At 53.4% G+C, this 22,607-nt stretch overlaps 1 protein-coding gene across 2 annotated transcripts; it reads left to right on the top strand.

Moving 5' to 3' along the window:
- The first annotated feature begins 7,616 nt into the window (after positions 1-7,616).
- On the top strand, positions 7,617-22,390 carry LOC142451008 (keratin, type II cytoskeletal 72-like). 2 transcript variants are annotated; one of them, XM_075552947.1, is made up of 9 exons: positions 7,617-8,057; positions 9,833-10,047; positions 15,145-15,205; positions 15,618-15,713; positions 16,446-16,610; positions 17,210-17,335; positions 19,900-20,120; positions 21,394-21,428; positions 22,206-22,390. In XM_075552947.1, exons 1-9 carry the CDS (start codon positions 7,617-7,619, stop codon positions 22,388-22,390), a joined length of 1,545 nt encoding a protein of 514 aa, XP_075409062.1. The 2 variants fall into 2 exon arrangements, with proteins under 2 accessions (XP_075409062.1, XP_075409063.1); XM_075552948.1 differs by lacking the exon at positions 17,210-17,335.
- Positions 22,391-22,607: the final 217 nt, after the last annotated feature.

Here is a 22,607-nt window from a genome sequence, read left to right on the forward strand (position 1 = left end):
TTCATGAGCTGAGAGTATAACCTGTGGGTGAGGCAGTGGCTCAAAACAGGAGGTAAACGTGGTAAGATTTGAGTCTTGTATAGATGTCTCTCATGGATAGAGATTTTAAGATGAGTTGGAGGCAGCTGGGGCTGAGAGCTGGGAGGGCAGTTAGGAAGGAGCCTATTGCAGTGGGTTGGGCGTGGTATGGCAAAGGCCTGACTGGGGGTGTTAGCAGCGGCATAGAGAGGAAGGACAGAGGACATGAGGTCAGCCATTGGTAAGAAGCAATGACTGGTTGGCTGTTGGAGTGGTGAAGTGAGTACAAGACGACCCCAAGATGACTCCCAGCTCTCTGTTTTCTCTGGGGATGAGTAGTAGCACCAGCCAGTTGACGGGAGGCTCCAGGAGTTCAGATCCTAGTGGCTTGAAGGTCATGACTCTTGGCGGAAGGTGTAGGAATGGCGGTCTGCGCCGTGGTCTTCAAAGAGTCAAGTGGATGAGCTAATGTAGACAGAAGGTCTGACATGAGAAAAGAGGCAGGGGAAGTGTGGAAACCCTTCTAAGGAAGTTGAAGATGACCCGGGAGAAGATTCAGGTGAAAAAAACAAGGAGGCACGAGATGGAAGAGTTTCCAGATGAAAGAATTGGTCAACAGGGTCAATATGGCAAAGTCAAAGAAGAATCAAAATGGTAGTCCTTGAACTTGGCAAGTGGGCAGTAATTAGTCAGTTGAGCGAGCATCGTTTCAGGGGAAGGATTTGGGGTGGTGGTGGAAGGGACCCTATAAAAATCAGATAAGAGGTGCTGAGGCATAAGGAAGTACAGCAAGTGAGGCTGTAGGGATTGTGGGAAAAGTAAGACCACCTGGGCTTGAATTCTGCTCTGCCGCAGACTGTGTGGTTTAGGCAGGTGCCCATGCTCTCAGAACCCACCCACATGTCTTCGTTTGTAAAACAGGAGCTTGATAGTCGATGCCTCACAGAGTTGTCATGAGAGTGAAATTGAACGTAATAAGGATTAATCGTTGTGTGTCCAGCATAGAGCACATGATAAATACTTGGCGGCTTTCAAGAAGCTTCAGCGAGAAGAGACATAGAGACGGTCTAAAAGAGATCGGAAGATTGACGTGCATGACTATTAAAGGACATTTCTACCTTCCAACTTGCGCGCTTGGGTTCAGATGATTTGCACTGGTGGCCTAAGCCCCGGGATCTCAGTGGCTTTAGCATAACAAAGGCTTACTGCTCGTGCAAGTCCATCACAGGCTGGGCGTGCTGGTCTCCATGCTTCCCCCAGTGGGTGTGTTATGTCAGGATCTGGGCTGCTTCTGTCTAGCAGCTTCCCACACATGACTGATGGCCACTAAAGTCAACCAACAGGGTAGGGGAAGAGAGCAATGGAGGGGGGGCACACTGAATGTTAAATGCCTCATACCAAATTGATACATTCCACCAAATCAAACTCACTGCCATTGAGTCAATCCTGACTCACAATGATCCTACAGGACAAGGTAGAACTGCCCCTGTGGGTTTCCAAGACCGGAACTCTTGACAGGAGGAGTAGAAAGCCTCATCTTTCCCCTGTGGGGCAGCTGGTGATTTCAAACTGCTGACCTTGTAGTTGGCAGCCCAGCACGTAACCGCGACACCAGCAGGGCTCCCTGGCACCGTTCACTGCTACTCATATGTCCTTAATCAGCACTATCACATGGCCTGAAACACCAGGGTGTTTGGTGACCACTACCGTGACGCAATCTTCTGGCCACCAGGCTGCGAATCCTTTGTCCCGTGGCAGTGCTGGAATTAGTCTGGTATATGTGTTCCAAAGTCTGTGTAGACGGAATTGTCCGATCGCGACACTACAACCCTGGAGCAATCTGCCATAGATAAGATCATGTTTCCTGTGATGCCTATTCCAGTGAACTTCTCCTTATATTTTTGGGAGACACCAAGGGTCTGACTGCATTTAGGAAACTTAAATAGTGAAGTGAAGAGCACATCCTGGCCACCAAGCCTTGACGACGAGCTTTCTGCTCAGAGCAGCCAGTCCACAGAGAGGGCCACATGGCCGGCCCCACGATGAGACACAACATCCCTCACTGACCCACAGCCCTACAGGGGACAACACTGGAGACACAGTGTGGGAATTCCGCCCAATCTGACCCCACCACACCGAGGCAAACACTAAGGGTGTGCAATAGAACAGCAAGGGGAACAGAGCAATGAAGTCCCCAGGGAATACACAAAAAATAGACTTTTCATTGACTTTTTGTTGTTGTTTTCTTTTGCTCTGTCTTGTTTTTGTGCATGTTATTATCTCCATAGGTCTATCTAAGTAAGATAGGCTGGACGAACAATCTGGAGGAGAAAACAGTGGGACTGACAGTTCTGGGGGGACATGGAAGATGGGGAGGTAGGGGGAAAGGAAGTGATGTTAACAAATCCAAGGATAAGGAAGCAAGCGATCCAAATCAGTGGTGAGGAGGGGCTGGGAGGCCTGGTAGGGTATGATCAAGGGTAATGTAACTGAGAGGAATTACTGAAACCCAAATGAAAGCTGAGCATGATAGTGAGACAAGAGGAAAATAAAAGGAAATAGAGGAAAGAGCTAAGAGGCAAAGGGCATTTATAGAGGTCTAAATAAAGGTATGTACATATATAAATATAGTTAAATATGAAGATGGGGAAGTAGATTTATGTGCATAGATTTATAGGTTCAGTATTAAGGTAGCAGATGGACATTGGGTCTCCACTCAAGTACTCCCTCAATACAAGAACACTTTGCTTCACTAAATGGACATTCCATGGTACCCACCTTCCCGACACGATCGCTGAAGACAAATGGGTGCATGGGCAAATGTGGTGAAGAAAGCTGATGGTGCCTGGCTATCAAAAGATATAGCATCTAGGATCTTAAAGACTTGAAGGTAAACAAGCAGCCATCTAGCTGAGAAGCAATAAAGCCCACATGGAAGAAGCACACCAGCCTGTGTGATCACAAGGTGTCAAAGGGATGAGTTATCAGTCATCAAAGAACAAAAAATCATATAATTGTGAATGAGGGGGAGTGCGGAGTAGGACCCAAAGCCCATCTGTAGGCAACTGGACATCCTCTTATGGAAGGGTCTCGGGGAGGAGTGTAGCAATGTTGAAACATACAACTTTCCTCTAGTTCTTAAATGCTTCCTCCCTCTGCCCCGCACCACTAATATGATCCCAATTCTACTTTACAAATCTGGCTAGACCATAGGATGGACACTGGTACAGATAGGAACTGGAAACACAGGGAACCCAGGACAGATGACTCCTTCAGGACCAGTGCTGAGAGTAGCGATACAAGAGGGTGGAGGGAAGGTGGGGTGGAAAGGGGGAACCAATTATAAGGATCTACATATAACCTCCTCCCTGGGGGACAGACAACAGAAAAATGGGTGAAGGGAGATGTTGGATATGACAAAACAATAATTTATAAATTATCAAGAGTTCATGAGGGAGTGGGGAGCGGGGAGGGAGAGGGAAAAATGAGGAGCTGATGCCAGGGAGTTACGTGGAGAGCAAATGTTTTGAGAATGATGAGGGCAATGTATGTACAAATGTGCAATTGATGTATATATGGATTGTGATAAGAGTTGTATGAATCCCCAATAAAATGATTAAACAACAACAACAAGAACAAATAGTGAAGTGAAGACAATTTTGTGCAGTGTTTTTGCCAGGGTGTTTCTGGAACCCTTAGCTCCCATGAGACATTTGGCCAAAGAGAGGGTGTTTTCTTGGTTATTGTTTGTTTGTTTTTTAAGGTCAACCCTGAGACAGCAAAAAGCACTACGCATATTAATGAGCCTAAGTCCTACAATAAGATGTTCCCCCTTTCCAACCCACTCTCCCTCTACCCTCCCAGTATCGCCACTCACACCACTGGTCCTGAAGGTACCATCCGCCCTGGATTCCCTGTTTCCAGTTCCTATCTGCACCAGTGTACAACCTCTGGTCTAGCCAGACTTGAAAGGTAGAATTCGGATCATGATAGTGGGGGGGGGGGGAGGGTGGGCAGGGAAGCATTTAGGAACTAGAGGAAAATTGTATTTTTCATCAGTGCTCTATTGCACCTGACTGACTCATCTCCCCCAGACCCCTCTGCAAGGGGATCTCCAGTGGCCGACAAATGGGCTTTGGGTCTCTACTCTGCACTTCCCCCTTCATTCACTATGGTAAGATTTTTTTTGTTCTGATGATGCCTTATACCTGATCCCTTTGACACCTCGTGATCACACAGGCTGGTGTGCTTCTTCTATGTGGGCTTTGTTGCTTCTGAGCTAGATGGCTGCTTGTTTACCTTCAAGCCTTTAAGACTCCAGACACTATACCTTTTGATACCCGGGCACCATCAGTTTCCTTTGCCACAATTGCTTATGCACCCGTTTGTCCTCAGGGATCGTATCATGGAGGTGTGCACCCAATAATATGATTTTTTTTGTTCTTTGATGCCTGATAACTGATCCCTTCGAAACCATGTGATCACACAGGCTGGTGTACTTCTTCCATGTGGGCTTTGTTGCTTCTCAGCTAGATGGCCGCTTGTTTATCTTCAAGCTTTTAAGACCCCAGACGCTATATCTTTTGATAGCCGGGCACCATCAGCTTTCTTCAACACAGTTGCTTATTCACCCACTTTGTCTTCAGTGGTTGTGTTGGGAGGGTGAGTATCGTAGAATGCCAATTTAATAGAAGAAAGTATTCTTGCATTGAGGGAGTACTTGAGTGGAGGCCCAATGCCCTTCTGCTACCTTAATACTAAACCTATAAATATAGGCACATAGATCTATTTCCCCATCCTCATATATAAATATATTTGCATATGTACATGCCTTTATCTAGACCTCTATAAATGCCCGTTGCCTCCCAGGTCTTTCCTTTATTTCCCTTGACTTTCCTCCTGTCCCACTATCATGCTCCATCCCCACCTGGGTTTCAGTAATACTTCTTCATTACATTATCCTTGATCATGCCCTACCAGGCCTCCCAAACCAATCTGAAGACCAATTTGGATCACTTGTTGTTTCCTTGTCCCTGGGTTTGTTAACACCACTTCCTTCCCCCCAACCTCCCCCTGTCCCATTCCCCCCCAACACAAGTCTCCTCTTCTAACCACCCCCACCCCCACACACATGATCCCTGTTAATTTTCCAAGCACTATGAGAGACTGGATTTGCTACTCCCAGTAAGCAGTGACAGTCTCAGAAGCCCACAGGGCTGTGGGTCACTATGAGTCAGCATTGACTCGATGACAGTGAGTTTGGTTTGGGTTTACTGTCCCTGTAAAGGAGTTCTGATAGCACTGTCTGGTAAGTGTTGGACTGCTAACAAACCCAAGGTCTGCAGTTCAAACCCACCAGTTTCTCTGAAGGAGAAAGAAGAGGCTCTCTGCCCTAGGATTTCAGAATCGACTCCGTAGCAGTGGGTTTGGTTCTGGGTGTTTGGTGTTCTAGACACACTTGTTTGGGCAAAAGTGCCCCCAGTTCAATCAGCAACACATCTGCAAATCCCTGGTCGGGGAGTATTTCTTCTGCAGGGGACCGATCCCATCCTGTCCATTTTACATTGTGGAGCTTTGGTTTCAAACAGCCTGGTTTCTGGCCAAATCCCAGGGACCCTTTCACCCGAGCACTTAGGCCAGTGGTGGTCCGAAGGGCCTGCGGAGTCACAGTCCGCAGCTCTCAAAGACGTGCGGGGTGAACCCCTCCCCTGCGGCCACAGCCCTGCCATTTGACCTTCCCTCCTCTCCCACGCACCAGACACCTCTGAAGCCTGATGTGTCACTTCTGTCTCTTCGCCACCTGTAAAGAAAAGAGGCCCCAGGGATGAGCTATGGCCGAATTAGCCAGCCAGCCAGCCCCTCACGGGAGATAAGAAAAGGCCAGCTCGCCCGCCCCAGGCAGCAGTGTCCCAGCCCCAGAGGAGGTGTGTCTGAGCTTCTAGAAAATTGCCAGAGAAGGGGATCCCAACGGAGCCCCTGGGGAGCCCGCCCTTTGTCGGTTTCCCCGTGTCCATGTGAAGCCTGTTCGACGTGCGACGGCCAGAACTGGTGACGATCTTTGTGTGTTTGCACGGCCGCTGACTGCAGTGACAGAGAGGAGGGAGACGTCTCATGAAATAACAAAAACCATAGCTTGGGACTTCCCGGAGGGCCTGCTGACCACACGGATAATGCCCTTCCTTCTCCAGAGGCACAGGACCACACAACCTGTCGCCTCAGGCAGGACAGACAGCAGATCTTCTTTCCTGCCAGCGATACCCCAGACTCCTCTATCTGCCCATCAGGAGCCGGCGCCATCTCCACCATGTACCAATGTCCCCACAACATCGTGCCCAGGGGGAAACACTTGGGCTGTTATGATGCCCTGTGATTGGCTCAGTGGAGGCCGTGCCATCCACTTGGCCCAAGCCCCAGGCTCCAGGGTATGAAGCACAGCCTCTCCCAAGCACCAGTGTGTGCCACATTCCTCCAGAATGCCCCTTATGGTTGGCAGCCTGGGCTCCCGGATACAGCCTCCATGGAGCCGGAGCTCGAAGGCAGGCGATGTGGGAACAGAGGAGACTGGAGGCTGCAAAGGGACCAAAGGCCAGACTCTTGTTCTTGGTTTTGGGTCTGAGGGGCCTGGCCCGGCCTATCTAGTTCCCTAGAGTTGTCTCATTCCGATCCTGAATCAGTGATGCCGGTCGGTGAGTGTCCTGCTCAGGGGTCTCGGTTCAGGAGCCTCTTACTATGAGAAGACGAAGCCAGAAACCTGCCAGGAAGACCTCCTCCTGAACCATATCAAAAACCTTCCCAATCCTTCTACCCGGACTGCCTTCCTCTCCCCTCCTTCCCAACTAATATCTCCCCACTGGGATGCCAGAAACACCTTTCTGGAGACATGGCTTTGCTGTGGCCCAAAGTCTCTCACCGGCTCTTGGGACCAGAGACCCTTGGGAGACACGCCTCCCCTAAATTCCCTGTGTCCACCTTCAATCCAGCAGACGAGGGGCCCCACCCACAGGGCGGGAGTCTGCTCCCGGAGGCTGACCTCCCAGCCATGTGGGCTGAGCTATCCTGTGCTGACACCCCAGGAAACAGGAGGGGGACAGGTGAAGTAAGGATGACCCTCTGGCACCTTCCTGGTACGGCCACAGCCTTTTCGGACCCGAATCAGGCTGGGTGCTTAGCCTTTCTCCATCCTGCCTGTACACAGCCTGAGAGGGCCAGGCCCACCAGAGCTTCCACCAGCCAGAGATGTGAGCCCAGATAACCCCAGTAATTGGAGGGCAGCCACAGTGATAAAATCCCCAAATTATTATAATGCAGAGTGGAAGGCAGGCAAATGTAGGGTTCTGGTTCATTTTATAGGAGATTCTGGGGGAGTCCGGGGTAGAGGAGATCCACATCTCTGGGAGCAGGTGGTAATTTCCTTCATGAAGAACCGCAGGCCCGAGTGACCTAAAAGAGGCGCCCGACCTGCAAATTAGGCTGATTCCAGCCAACCCAGCCCCATGCTCCAGCTACTTAAGGGGCTGCCAGGGGTTGAGTGAGTGTCCAGCAGCTCTTCTGCATGCCCAACTCCTGCCCGCACCGTCCAGCCTCACCCTGCGTGCAGCATGAGCCGCCAGTTTACCTACTATGCCGGCGGGGAGCGCCTGGGCTTCAGCGGCTGCTCAGCGGTCATCTCGGGCCGGGTCAGCAGCAGCGCGGCGTCCTTCCGGGCGGGCGTCAAGGGCATGGCCGCCTTCGGCAGCAAGAGCCTCTTCAGCCTGGTGGGCAACCGGCGTATGTCCATCAGCGGCCGGGGTGCCAGCTACCGGCTGGGCCAGGGAGCAGGCGGCTGTGGAGGCCGCGTGGGCGGCTTCGTGGGCACCGTCTTTGGCAGTGCGGGGCTGGGTCCCATGTGCCCGCCCGGGGGCATCCCTCAGGTCACGGTCAACAAGAGCCTCTTGGCCCCCCTCAACGTAGAGCTGGACCCCGAGATCCAGAAAGTGCGGGCCCAGGAGCGGGAGCAGATCAAGGCCCTCAACAACAAGTTTGCTTCCTTCATTGACAAGGTGGGTCTGGCAAGGCTGTCTGTCCCGAGTCGGCACCCCTAGGGGTGCCCCGCTGTGCCACGGAGACCTGGGAACTTGGAGGGATTCTTGAACCACCTTAAGGAGCCCAGGAGTCCCTAAATGTTGTGTGGTTAACCACAAGATCAGTAGTTAAAACCCACCTGTCCCCATAGAGTTATAGCCTGCAAACCCCGTGGGGCAGTTCTGCCCTGACCAGGGGGGTGGCTGTGGATTGGAGCAGAATCTGCTGAGGGCGGGTAAACGCCCCCCCCCCCACTGTGAGAAGGCTACAGCGATGTTCCTGACCTGAGCAGGCTGCCGGCAGGAGTGGGTGGGATCTGCCTGGTGCACACTTCCAGGGAGCGAGAGTACCCTGGGTGGACAGGTTCTGGGGACAGGCGATCTGTGGAATGCCCTCGCTGAGGGCTCCGGACATCAAATAAAGAGATGGGGACACGTCAGGGACGGGGCTGAAGAGGGACTTGGGCCAGGGCATGTGGGAAGAACAGAGGGGGGGGGGCGGCAGAAAGAAGCAGGTGAGCAAGGAGCCAGGCAGCCTCTGGAGGAGTTCAGCACAAGGACCAGACGAGGGAGAAGGGACGGAGGGAAGAGGGTTCAGAGGGAGGACATGTCAGGTATGCACGTGGTGGATGCGGGAGTGCTCAGGAATTGGGGTAGCAGGGAAGGTGTCCCTGGACTTGGGGACAACGGTGGCATTCATGCTGCAGTGTCTACTCTCGGCTACTCTGGGTGGACGGTCTGGACAGAGGATGCCAGGGGACCACACAAGGACAGCTGTTATCCATGGAGGTTATGCATCCTCAGGGCCGCGCGCTGTTCCAGGTGGTTCTCATTCTTGGGAGTCTAGTTGTAGTCTGCTTTTCAAGTGAGGAGACGAAGGCACAGGGGAAACGTGCCCCCTTTGTAGAGAGTCCCTGGTGGTGAGGCTAGGGATGAGGGGGTGGGGGTTGGGTGGAAAAGGCATGGGTCAGACAAACATCACCATCACCCCGGAGAAGGGGGTCGCATTTTCCCTCCTACGAAGTTGGCCGGTCTCTGCCACATCCCCCTCCCTCCCCAAAGCCACAGACACAGGCGAGAAGAGGTCTGTTGAGAGTGGGGAAGAGCCTGCAATGAAGGAGTCCCCCAGTGTGAAAACTTCCGTCAAAAAGAAGGAACTTTGTAAAGATGTGGAAACCCACTTTTGAAACACAAACCAAGAACCATTGTGTAGCTGTACATGAGGTAGAACCTCCTAACCCCCTAAGCCAGTGGTTCTCAACCTTCCTAATGCTGCGACCCTTTCATAGTTGTGGTGAACCGCCCCCCAACCATAACAATATTTTCGTTGCTACTTCATAACTGTCATTTTGCTACTGCTGTGAATTGGGTGACCCCTGTGAAAGGGTCATTGGACCCCCAAGGGGTCACGACCCACAGGTTGAGAACCACTGCCCTAAGCATCTCTCCAGGCCATTCCCTAGTCACTGTCTCTCCCTGTTTACCATCTACCTTTACCAGAAATCATTAGCATGGAGAACAATGGAATCTACACCCCCACCCCCTAATTCTGATTTCTTTCTGAGGGGATCTTACTTTGAGATCCAGAGAGGCAGATCTGCCTGGCCCAAATATATCCTCTGATGAGCTTTGGTTCTTTCTTGTCCTACCTTGCCCTTCCCAGTCCAGGACGAGAGCCTCTGATTCGTTCTCCCTCTACTCCTGAGAGGCAGCCAGCACGGGGATTCTGGGTCATGACCGCTTTTGGGTTCCAGGTGCGGTTCCTGGAGCAGCAGAACCAGGTGCTGGAGACCAAGTGGAACCTGCTGCAGCAGCTGGACCTGAACAACTGCAGGAAGAACCTGGAGCCCATCTATGAGACCTACATCATCAATCTGCAGAAGCAGCTGGAGACGCAGTCGGGAGACAGGGTGCGGCTGGACGCGGAGCTGAGGAACATGCAGGATGTGGTGGAGGACTACAAGCAGAGGTGAGGGGGCAGACAGGCACTTTTCCACCGGAGGGGCTGGATAACAGATGATGGTTCACCTAGGTGGCAGCGTTTGGGGCTTCTTTGGACCTTTACTGGATACCACTGTTAGTTCCTTTCCCATAGGGGAGGGCGGGAGAACCAGACAGAATGGGCTTATGAGGAGGATGAAACTGCACAAACCAGGCTCACTGCCAACCAGCCTGCTTCTGACCCACTGTGACCCTCAAGGACAGGGCAGAACTGCCTCTATGGGGGGTGGTTCTGAACTGCTGGGTTCATGGTTAGCCGTGCAATGCACAGCCACTATATGACCAGGAGTCCTAAGAAGAGGATCGATGCATCCACAAGGAACCACTGAAGAAATAGTGTGTTCCATGCCCAGCATTGGAGGAAGGTTTGGCATGCCATTCTCAGACATGAAACGCGCCACCCCCCTCCAAGTGAGGTTTGCCATGCCATTCTCAGACATGAAACGCCCCGCTGATCTCAGGACAAATCTTAAAACTAAGCAAAAACGAGATTTTAAAAACCTGTTTCGTGGGGAGGCATCGTGTGCTTTGGAAGCCCACTGTTCAAGAGAATCAAGGTGCGTGCACCTGTCCTCGGAACCAGGGATGGCTTCTCCTCTGACTGATGCCAAGGATGCCAGGGGGATAAGTGGAGGCTTGGCGTGACTTGGTAGTTACAAGTTCGTTTCCAGCTGCCAGGATTTCTAGGGGCAAGTGAGTTCTCCCACAATTCAAGGAAGGTGGAGGTGTTCACAGCTGAGCTCTTTTTCATGTGTTGTGCCCAGTCTGCCTGTGCATCACCATTCTGAAGTTTCCCCAAAGCAGAGCCCCACTCTGAGCCCTGCCTGGAGGTCCTGAGGGGGCAGGGGACATGGTCCCTGCCTTCAGAGAGCAGCCAGGGTATGGGGCGTCCTCCCCATGGCCATCATGAAATGGAACGGATAAGTGTGATCTGAGATTGAGTGGCGTTCAGGAGGATCCAGAGCCCACTGGGGACACACGCGGCATCTGCAAAGAGGGCGAGGCTGCCAGGCACTGCCTGGAGATGCAGCTCGGAGCCAGCCAGGGCCTATCCTGTGGCTGGACCTTTCTGTAAGGAAAGGTCGGTTGCTTCGGAAGTGCCACTCCCCGGTGACCTGGTTGGGAGGTAGGGGGGGGGGGGTTATGTGTTGGGCTTCTCACTGCAAGGTCACCTGCTGCTCTTCAGGAGAAAGACAGGGCTCTCCACCCCTGAGAGGAGTGCCTTCTCGGTCTTGGAAACCCACAGGGGCTGCTCTCTCTACCTGTCCTACAGGGTGACTAGGTGTCAGAATGGGCTCAATGGTAGGGAGATTTGGGGTTGGGATTTTTGGTGTGTGTGTTTTTTTTCAGTTGAGTGTCTTGGGTGAGGCTTTTGATCTTGGTGATCACCAGTTTTAATATTTATACAAATCAGAAACAAATCTTGCCTTGATACCTAAAAAGCCGATGGGAAGGAAAGGCCGGATAACGCCAAACAGTAATGCATTCCCAGCTCTTCAAGTAACCGGACTGCTAGACAGAGACCCTGCTTCCGCACCCCGAACCCCGCCCCTCGGTCAGAGTCTGTCTTTGAACCTAGCTGCACAGTGAACTAACTGTAAATGAATGGCATTTGCTGTATTGATAAAATTGGGATTATCACAGACCCCCATCAGGCAGCCGTGGGGACGAAATCAAACCACGGAGGTAAAGAGTTTGGCACACAGGCACGGGGTTTATAAAGGCTAGCAGCATTTATTATGCGACATCCTTTTGATTAATTACATCTAATATCCCTCATCACTGTGTCTTCCTAACGATCTAGTACGAGAGATCCTCATCATAGGTCACTCCCATCTTCGGGTTTCTTCATGTGTCTGCCCTCCTGTTAACCCTAAGACCCTAGAACACAGGCACTCGGTGCCCGAACTCTGGCTGTGCTCTGTGCCTGAACTCTGTGGCTGGGCTCTGTGGCTGGGCTCTGTGGCTGGGCTCTGTGGCTGAGCTCGGTGGCTGGGCTCGGTGGCTGGGCTCGGTGGCTGAGCTCGGTGGCTGGGCTCGGTGGCTGGGCTCGGTGGCTGGGCTCGGTGGCTGGGCTCTGTGGCTGGGCTCTGTGGCTGGGCTCGGTGGCTGGGCTCGGTGGCTGGGCTCTGGCTGAGCTTGGTGGTGACTGAGCTCGGTGACTGAGCTCGGTGGCTGCATTCTTTGGGTTTTCTTTTTTTTCATGGACACCCTACAAGAGATTATTTTAAAAGCTCATCACAATTTTAAAATTGAGCTCAACCCCATGTTTAAAAATGGACACTTAAGTATGCACAGCCTGAATTTAAATACAAAGGACATCATGTCCCTCCTACTTTAGATGTTGCCTTTTCAACATTGCAATGGCTCTATCTGTCCTGCACTGCATCTGTTTCTATCTCAGTGTCATTTCAGAGCCACCATTGTTCCCCTGAAAAGTTCATGAACTAGATCTGCTGTACAAATGATCAATTTTACCCGGCTCCCCTCCACATCTATTTGAATTCTCATTTTCATGTCACTTTCCCCCCCACATAATTTTACCCTACTGCAGTGTATTTTTTTAATACCTAAAATATTTTAGGCATCTGCCAAGCTGCCACCAAATGCGTGTGCAAACTAAAATTTTTAGAAAATGTATTCTCGTGGCTCTGAGTCTTTAAATGCAAAAGCAAAGTTATCCAAACAAGAAAGCTTGTTTAAATGTCAAAGGAGAACACAATCTTGTGAGCATATTTCTTAGTACGTGGAGGAAGGCTCCTCTCCTAGTGCGACCATGATGGGTGGTCGTCTTTGCTAGAATTGGGTCCGATCTCTCTCACATCACCTCTCGTGTCTCCTTTATTTTAGGGTTCATTCTTGTGTAAGGGATGAGTGATTCTCCTCATGGGTAGATTTCACTGGAAGGAGTTTCACCAAAGCATTGTTCTTTGAAAGAGTGTCCAGGTTAAGTACATGTCCGTCTTTTCCATAGCACCGATCACTTTTAAACACACCCCTGCCCTCAGGACTCTGTGGGAGAAGGAAGAGGCTGCCTGCTCCTGTGCGGTCTTGGAAACCCCATTGGGTCCTTGTTTGAGAGGGTCGCTGTGGGTTGAAATGAACTCTGTGGTAATGGGTTTGGGATACGTTTTTGGTTTTTTTAAATAAAGCCAATTGAAAAAGGAGAAGCCAACTCCATCGAGTTATTTTCAGCTCCTGGAGACCCCAGGCAGGATTTCCAGGCTGTAAATCTTTGGAACGTCCAAAAGATTATTTGTAACAAATTAGGTTCATGCCACTGATTTTTGAACGACAGCAGTACTAAACAGCGTGAACTATACTTTTATTTTTGTTACCAACAGATGAATGATATCAAACCTTTGCTAAGGCATCAGGAGATCAAGTGGGACTGTCCTAGAGACAACTATGCTACGATGTAATTGAACTTCCAAAAGTCTTTCAACTGCCCTTTGGGTAGCATCGATAAGTCGTGTAGACGATTTTCAGTAGGTGTTAGCCTGTATAACAATAAAAATCAAAATGTCCCTGGAAAATTCAAAGACAGTTCAGTCACCTTCAACTCACCCACCCTAGTACCAGTTCTGCATTAGTAGTGAGCCCGGCTTCTCTCTGCAGCCAGTGAGGTGAGGTAACTCTCACTACCTGGGAGGACAGCTCATGTATTGCGACCTCACAGGACAGGCGGGAGCTGGCCCTGTGGGTTTCCGACACTGAAGGTCTGTTTTATTTCTGATACAGAAGGCACACCTATTTGACTTGTGTAAGAAGCAGTACAATTTCACATTGCATCTGGATAGATGCGGCGATTGTTCCCATCACTACAGATGCCTCTTTGATTGCTTTCATTTTATCCATTACTGAATAAAGCCTCATCTTTTCCCCGAGGAGCACCTGGTGGTTTCAAACTGCTGACCAATGCGTCACCACTAAGCCGCCCAGGGTCGGGGGGACCACAGAAAGGAATTGCTTAGGTTTCTTATCTGTGCTCTAAGGAGCTCCAGGGGCCAAGTCGAGTATGTGTTGTTTGTTCACCGCAAGGTTAGTGGTTTGAACCCACCGGACATTCTCTAAACCCTGGGAGAAAGCTGGAGCTCTGAGCCCGTGTGAAAGCCTGAGGAGCCGTTCTGCTCTGCCCCGTGTGTGCCTGTGTGCTCTGCCCTGTGTGTGCCACTGTGCTCTGCCCTGTGTGGGCCACTGTGTGTCCGAATGGCCTGGGTTGGCAGTGAGGGGACTGCTGGGTGCTCAGCGCCCAACTCAGTTTGCTCTCTGATATTTATTCATTGGCAGTGGTGCGGGGTTGGGAGAAGTGCATTCTCTAAGAGAAATAATCATCTGACCTCTCCAATCTGTGCTGTGGCTGAATACAGAGCAGCCCAGTCCCACCTGAAGACCCTCTTTCCGAGGCCTTGATTCTCCTGGAACAGAAATGTGTATCAGACACAGGGGAGAGAATCTGGGTGACCTTGAGTTTGGCCTAATCCGTGACAGAAAACAAGAGCTGCTGCGTTGGATGGCATTAAGTTGAGAAACGCCTGCGCTTCAAGCGAGAGAAAGGGGTGTTGCTTACAGCCTGAAGGTGGGGGGATGCGATCTGGATAGAACAAGAAAGGAATTCTTGGTTAGTGTTTTGGTTGGTGTCCAGGGACTTTGACACCCTGTGCCCACAGAGTGCTGTTTACACATGGCTCTCATGGAAGGGGAGAGGGGACAGGAGGATAACTGGCCCATCTCAGGGTGACCTGATGGTGGAGGGCCGCCTGGGAGGGAGTCACTGTGAAAGGAGGTGGGGCAGTAGAGCCTGCTTCACATCTGAACCACAGGTAACAGCACCTCTTAGGTAGGTATGTTTTAGGCAAGACTGCAGATACACCGGAAATGGAGTTCCCTGCCTGCGCCCCTTTAGGAAGGGAGGCTCTGTGCGCCCTGGGCCCACGTGGGCTTCCGTTTGAAGACCACCACCCTTCGGCTCATGACTCAGAATGAGCCTGAGCTGCCCAGGAACATGCGCTGAGCTGAATGAGCCCAGTGGTAACACACGCCCCTCTCTCTCGCCCCATACAAGGTACGAGGTGGAGGTTAACAGACGGACAGCCGCTGAGAATGAGTTTGTGGTGCTCAAGAAGGTACACGGGGAACAGGAAGGGTCCCCAAAGCTCAGGGGGTTCCCAAGCAGACAGCACAGTGATGCCTGTAGGACAAGAAGGGGCATGGGGGACTAGCTCAGTCCTTTGGGGACAAGTGGCCGGGTTTCACATGCCCCACATCCTCCTTCCAAGCCCTCACCTGGCATGCCCGCTGCTCCCAGCACCTGCTCCCAGCTAGTCTGCGACCCTGCTGGTGCGGCTGTGTGCACCACACATGCTAGTTCGTTTGCTGGATGGTTCTCTTGGGGGCCAGGCCCTTCCCTGTGACACATGGGATGGGGGAAACAGAGAGAGCTATTTGCACATGGCTCTCACAGCAGGGGAGAGGGGACAGGAGGATAACTGGCCCATATCGGGGTGACCTAACTGCCGTGTCCCCCCCGCCCCCCAGGATGTGGATGCAGCCTACACCAATAAAATTGAGCTCCAGGCCAAAGTGGATTCCTTGACAAATGAGATCAAATTCTTCAAGTGCCTCTACGAAGGGGTAAGGGGTTCACTGACTCCTCTTTGGGGTGGGGGTGGGGGTCTGCTCCTCTCACAGTGGCTCTGGCCCTTACCTGCAGCCAGCATGGTTCGGTGGGCTCAGGGCTGGGAGAGAGGGGCCGTTCAGTGTAGTGGAAATTCGCATTCAGCGAGGTTTTGAAGGAGACCACGGTGGAGAAGAAATGATTGCTACACTCAGGGGGCTCCAGGGGTGAGGTCAGGGGCGAACAGGCTGCTGGGTTCTGAGAGAGCCAAGGACGGCATGGAGCAGGAAACTTCTGGAAGATGAAGGAGGTTTCAGTGGGGGCTGGGGAACTGGTGTTCCAGGCTGATGGAGCCACACACGGGACGGCTCTGATGTCCGAGAGGAGCCAGCATCTCAGGGGCTTTAGATGAAGCCAAGGCCGGGCATGGAGAAGGTCACCAGGGCTCTGGGTGACCCAGGGGGTCAGACTTGAGTCTGTGGGTGAAGAAGAGTCCTTGTGGATCTTTGAGAAAGAGAATGAGAAACAGGGGTGGCACAGGACAGGGAGGGGAGTCCCATCGTTTGCAGCTGAAAGCCCAAGGTCTCCCTTCTCATAAGCGGGGCGCGCTGCTGATGGAGCGGCCTGCAGGAGGCAGTGACGGTGAGAGGTTTGCCCCCCTCCCAGTGGGGAGGGGTGTGTGTGTGTCCCCAGAGCTGGTTCTTCCTGGGGACTCTCTAATCAGAGCCCTTCTTCCTACCGTTCCCAAGGAGATCGCCCAAATGCAGTCCCACATCAGTGACACGTCCGTCATCCTGTCCATGGACAACAACCGGGACCTGGACCTGGACAGCATCATCGCCGAGGTGCGCAGCCAGTACGAGGACATCGCCCTGAAGAGCAAGGCCGAGGCCGAGGCCCTGTACCAGACCAAGGTGAGAGCTGCATGCTGGGCGTGCTGAGCACCGTGCCCACAGCTGCTGGCGGAGAGGGGGGGCTGGGGGGCCTAGGGGGAGGGGGCCTTAGTGTAGCAGAGACCTCCTTTGTGTGGGTGCTGAGTCTTGTTGCCTCCCCAGACTCAGAGAGCTCAGCCAATACCCTGTCACATGCTGGAGACATGCACAGGGCTTTGACTTCCCAATGTCATAGCTGCTGGTGGACGGCTGAGTCCACGCCAGTCACAGACCCCACAGGCTCTGAAACGGTGCCCACCGGGAAGCTGCGTAGCTCCGTTTTCCTTCTTGCTCCCGCTCGTGGCAAAACGAGACCAGCAATGCAAACTGCACAGAGATTCTCGTGTCTGAGATCCCGGCAGGTCTGGCCGAACTGGAGCGGGGCCTTCCTGCCCAGAAGGGACGGAGTGTAGGGAGGGTCCCTTCTCTCCGCTCCCCTCTTTTCACTCCACTCCTCCCCTCCTCACTGTGCCTACCTTGGCTTGGTCCTGACAATGGTGTATGTCACCCTCCTCCCTTCCATACTAAGCACCTTCAGCAGGTGGACCATCAACTGCCCTTCTCTTGCTGCCCAACCCCAGATCCAGGAGCTCCAGGTATCAGCAGGCCAGCACGGGGACGACCTGAAACTCACCAAGGCTGAGATCTTGGAGATCAACCGGTTGATCCAGAGGATCCGCTCAGAGATTGGGAACGTGAAGAAGCAGGTGGGTGTCTGAAGTGGGTCCCCCAACAAGGGTGGATTGAGTCCCAGGGCATACACCATGGAATATGGAAAAATGGTAAGACCCCGCACAACCTTACAGAGTCTCCACCCTGTAGAGCGCAGGGAGAACACACACACACACACACACACACACACACACACACACACACACACACACACATACACACACACACACACTGCAAAGGTGTCCAGCAAGCTGTGCTGTGTGGCCGCTCTGTGGATTCTGGGAGACTTGAGAGGCGACAGAGATAAGTGAAGTCTAGAGGGAAGCATCCTGCAGGAGGCTCCGAGGGCGGGAGCAGGTAATGCCTGGGTCCCGGGAGACCAGCCTACGTGGTGCAGAATGTCCACAGCGGGGTGGAGCGAGGCAGGGAGCAGAGGATCCACTGGCTGGGAATGGTGAATAGCTTTCAAAGCCTGGCTTCGGTGGTTCCACAGCAGTGAAAGGGGGGCGTTTGAAGGTCCCACATGATGGCTGTGGCCAGCAATGGATTTCAGAACAGAGTGGAGACAGGGGTGCTCCCACCCTCGCCTCAGGGCTCTGCACCCACGCTCAGCCTCCCAGTGGTGATGGCTGTGAGGCACTGGGTACTGCCGTCCCTCTCTCTGGGTGCCTGTGGACTGTGTCTCTTGCTTTCTGACGCCTGCGGTTTCTTGATGTGGTGGACACAGGCTAACCTGTGAGCTTCCCAACCTTTGTGGAGGCCGGTGTGAGGATTTCAGTAAGGCTCTGCTTCCAGGGAAAGTCGAGGGGTCCCAACTCCTAGCGCTCCTTGTCACTGCCCCTCTCCCAGAGCCTGGCGCGCACGCGCGCGCGCACACACACACACACGGAAGGGAGCAAGCGAGGCTCTGCTCTGTGCACTTGGGCCGTGGCAGGGAGGCCACATACTCACTAAGAGCTTCTGGTGTTTTCTTTGTGTTTAAGTCAAGGTGCGCGTCAACACGGCAGAAGCACGAGGTGTTTGAATTTCCTTCAGCAACCGGTGATAGTGTGTGACTGCTGACACACGCTGTACTTGGTGAGGCGCACTGTCTAACGGGAAGAGCCTCAACCATGTGGTCAGAATGACCCTGTGCCAGGGAGGTCAGGAGGGGAGCAACTGAGTCAGAGGCTTGGTTTCCACTGTGGTTCCACTTGAAGGGCTGGAGAGAAGTCCCCTCCGTCAGAGAAGAGGCCTGTCGCCTCACCTTTCGGCATGTGGTGGCCCCAGAATTCGTTTGAGTATGCCTCTCAGAGGAGGCCAGGACTTGAAGACGCAGGTCTACCCCAATCGTGAGGAGACTTTGACTGAATTCTGATTCCAGGTTTATTTCCCGCTCACCGAGGGGGATCACCATGGATCTGAGACAGGACAGCGTTTCCCAGGAATGGGCAACTGGGTCTCCAGCCTCTCCTCCGAGGCTGTGGGTCACGAATCCAAGACGTGGTGGTGCTTGTGATGTTGGGGGCCGGGCCAACGAGTTGGGGGTGTTAGCGTCCCCTCTGCCCTCAGGTGCAGCTGCTCTGGGCAGGGTAAAGCAGACCTGGAACCACAGGAAGGAGATGCCCTAGGGCGAATCTGAATGCTTAACCCCCAACCAGCCCACTCTGACTCCTGGTGACCCCGGTGCTGCAGGGTAGAACCAAAAATCACAGCTGGTTTTAGTGGAGGGAAGCAGGTCAACAAACCGTTTGCACCACCAGTTCCCCCCAAAACTGTAACGGAAGGACCAGAGCACATGCCCAAGGCTCACAGGCTTCTGAAGCCCACCTTGGAGCTCTCCATTAGATTCGAAGCTGGGAACCCTTTCTTGTAGTTTTCTCTAGTGTGGTACTTGTTCCAAGCGAGAGCAGGTGCTGGGAAGACCTGCTGGTTAGACAACTGATCCTTAAAGCCCGCTGGCTTTTGGCATGGCCCTCTGGGGAATGCTGGAGGCCAGACCCTCAATTGGATGGCTGTTCTGTTAGTCCAGTGGTGCTCCACCTTCCTAATACCGTGACCCTTTAACACACTTCCTCATGTTTTGGTGACCCCACAACCATAAAATTATTTTCGTTGCTACTTCATCACTGTCATTTTGCTACTGTTACGAATCGGGCGACCCCTGTGAAAGGTCATGCGACCCACAGAGGGGCTGCGACCCACAGGTGGAGACTCGCTGTGTTAGTAGAACTTTAATTTGTCCATCACTTACAGGAGCTCGCAAGACACGTTTGCACAGTGGCTGGCCCAGTGCAGTACCCCAGAGGTTGTATTTTATATCAGGGTGGACATGCAAACCTTGGACCAGAAGGGAGAGGGTCCGGGCCACATGCCAGGTCCCCGCTCATGTCCTTGCCCTGTCTCTCCCCAGCTGAGGACTCTTCACCTTCAGCTACCAGGCCTGAGCTTGAACAAACAGCACCTGGAGAACGGGCCGGGGGAAGATTAAACTCTGGTGCGGTCCAAAATTGGAAGAGCCAGGAGAGTCTCAGAGTAGTTAGGACCAAGAGAGAGGGGCTCCGTGAGCCAGATCTCAGAACTAGGGCTTGACTCAGAGTGGAACCTGCTTGCCCCTCAGTGCGCCAACCTGGAGACGGCCATCGCCGATGCCGAGCAGCGGGGGGACTGCGCCCTGAAGGACGCGCGGGCCAAGCTGGACGACCTGGAGGCTGCCCTGCAGCAGGCCAAGGAGGAGCTGGCCCGGATGCTGAGAGAGTACCAGGAGCTGACCAGCGTGAAGCTGGCCCTGGACATGGAGATCGCCACCTACCGCAAGCTGCTGGAGGGCGAGGAGAGCCGGTGAGGGGCGGTTCTCACTTTGGCGGGAAGATGGGGGGGGGGGGCAAATGGTTTGGCTTTGTTCAGGCATGGTGTGTGTGTGTGTGCGCGCGCGCGCGCACCATCTAGAAGGGGGCCTGCCATGAAGTAGGATAGGCTGCTGTTAGTAAGAAGAACTCTGTACACATACACACACACACACACACACAGCTATAGAACTGGAGTAGGGAAATTTTCTCTGCCAAGGGCCATTTGGCTATTTTGAACATCATTTGCAGGGTATGCAAAATTATCAACTTAAAAATTAGCCCACTATATTTAGTCAAGCATTTAATGACCTCACCCCTCAGAGGCTGGCAGGAGCCCTGCTGGAGTAGCGGTTCCGTGTTGGGCTGCGCACCACAAGGTCAACAGTTGGAAACCCCCAGCAGCTCCAAGGGAGAGAGAGGGGGCTTTCTATTCCTGTACAGAGTGACAGTCTCAGAGACCCACAGGGGCAGATCTACCCTGTCCTGGAGGATCACTATGAGTCGGTATCCACTTGATGGCAGTGAGTTCAATGGGACGGCAGGGACAGCTTCTCCTTGGTCAAGCTTCTGATGCTAGCTAGTCTTGATTGCACGGGCCTCATACAGCCGGAGGGCCGGGCATTCCCCAGTCCTGTGGTAGCACCCCCATGGACGGGATAGGACTGCCGCAGAGGGCGGCCAATCTTCACAGAGCACACTGCCACCTCTTTCTCCCTGGGAGCATCCAGTGGGGCCAATCGGCCAATCTGGTGTAAGCAGGCAAGCGCTTAACCGCTGTAACACCAGGGCTCCCCAAGAAGGACTGGGTTGTGAACACATCAAGAAGGCGATGAGAGAGACAGCATGGACATCGTCTGTGTCGGAGAACCAGAGCTCCCCAGCCTTTCCCAAAGCATCCTTGCTGGTGGGTTAGGGAAGGGCAAGATGGTCTTTCAAGAGTCACCCCAAGTTCAAAGTGATTCTTAACAAAGCTGGGGACCCAGAGAAGTCTCCATTGTCTAAGACCCCTGGCATGCATACATCCCCGAGGAATGCCGAGGAAGCCAATCCCAAAGCCACGCTGGTGGAAGGCGTGGTCCCTGCAGCACATCCATCAGTCCAGTTCTCCCCTGGGGTCTTGGGGGCGGAGTGGGGTCTGGCACATTCTGGGAGGAGGGGCTAAGTCACAGAGACAACTGTCTGGATTGATAGAGTGATGGTTGATGGAGGATCTGTCTGTCTATCTATCTATTATCTAATGATTTACTTTCCTTTTCCCTTCTCAGCATGTCTGGGGAATATCCCAATGCAGTCAGCATCTGTAAGTACCTGCAGGACGTGGTCCTGCTGTGGTCACCATCTCATAGAGCTCCAAGTCCCACATACCAAGAGACACCAAAAGGGAAGTCGGGGTGACACAGAAGGCCCAGGGGAGACTCGGGGGGCATCCCAAGGGCACTGACTGCAGTCACAGAGGGGAAGCAGTGGGGTGAGCAGTCACACTGCAGAACACACAGGCACATGCTGCAGATGGTTCTAATGATACCAAGAGAGTAAGGGTGCACTTGCTGGCTGTCTTGCGTCCCTGTGGAGGCCAGGACCCAGGGAGGGGCGGAGTGGCGTAGGAGGTGGTGGGGGCAGCCTGGAAGGCCAGGAGAGGAAGGATGAGCTGAAAGGTTCTCCTCTGGATTTGAAAGCTAGAAGTGCTCAGGTGGGGTGCTGTATTTCTGAAGGGCAGGGATGCTCCCAGCAGCCCCTCTCTCCAGCAGCAGGCCCCAGGGGTGTGCCTTTCTCTCATGGCCCTGCCCAAGGGGAAAACCACTGCCTGCTAAGAGCTTGTCTTCTGGCGTCCGTCCGTAGATGACGCAGCCAGATAGAGCTAGGGCTCATTACGTGACACACGAAGCCACATCAGATCCATACTGATAGAAATCTCCCAGTAAAGGAAGATGATATGGAACACAGGAACCTGTCTCCACAGGAAGTCCCCCCAGCTCAGGGAACTCAGGGGCAAGGCGGGGCTGCCCTGGGTAGGGCTCTGTAGCTGGGGCTGAAGCAGGGCCGACTCACTGGGGGGGTCTTCTCCCACCTGCTCCAGCCGTCATCAGCAGCACCAACGCTGGGGCCAGCGGGGCAAGCTTCAGCCTGGGCTTTGGTGCCTCCAGCAGTTACAGCTACAAATCCTCTGCTACCGATATCAAAACCAAAGGCAGCTGCAGCAGCGAGTTCAAGGACCCCCAAACCTCGGGCAGCAGCTGTGGGGCGAAGAAGGCCCCCAGATGAAGGGGAGCCAGGGCTCCCTCTCCGCCCTACCCCGCAAGTCTGCCCGTCCCTGCTGCCACAACCCCAGCACCCCCCTCCCTGCTGTCCTATTGGGGTGATGCTCCCAGCGGGCAGTCCAGTCCCGGGGTTCTCTTGGCGACTCTTCCTCCGGAATCCATCCCCCTCCCCTCTGGTCCTGCTCCAAAATGTAGCCAGCACATGCAGACCCCATGCCAGC

This window comes from Tenrec ecaudatus, chromosome 6 (assembly GCF_050624435.1).
Source record: "Tenrec ecaudatus isolate mTenEca1 chromosome 6, mTenEca1.hap1, whole genome shotgun sequence".
NCBI classification, from domain to species: domain Eukaryota; kingdom Metazoa; phylum Chordata; class Mammalia; order Afrosoricida; family Tenrecidae; genus Tenrec; species Tenrec ecaudatus.

Excerpts from the sequence above, each read along its gene's own strand:
- LOC142451008 (XM_075552947.1), top strand. The coding sequence starts at position 7,617 with ATGAGCCGCCAGTTTACCTACTATGCCGGCGGGGAGCGCCTGGGCTTC. Across the intron at positions 15,206-15,617 it reads AGTTTGTGGTGCTCAAGAAG|GATGTGGATGCAGCCTACAC; the intron begins GTACACGGGGAA and ends CCCGCCCCCCAG. Across the intron at positions 17,336-19,899 it reads TTGGGAACGTGAAGAAGCAG|TGCGCCAACCTGGAGACGGC; the intron begins GTGGGTGTCTGA and ends CTTGCCCCTCAG.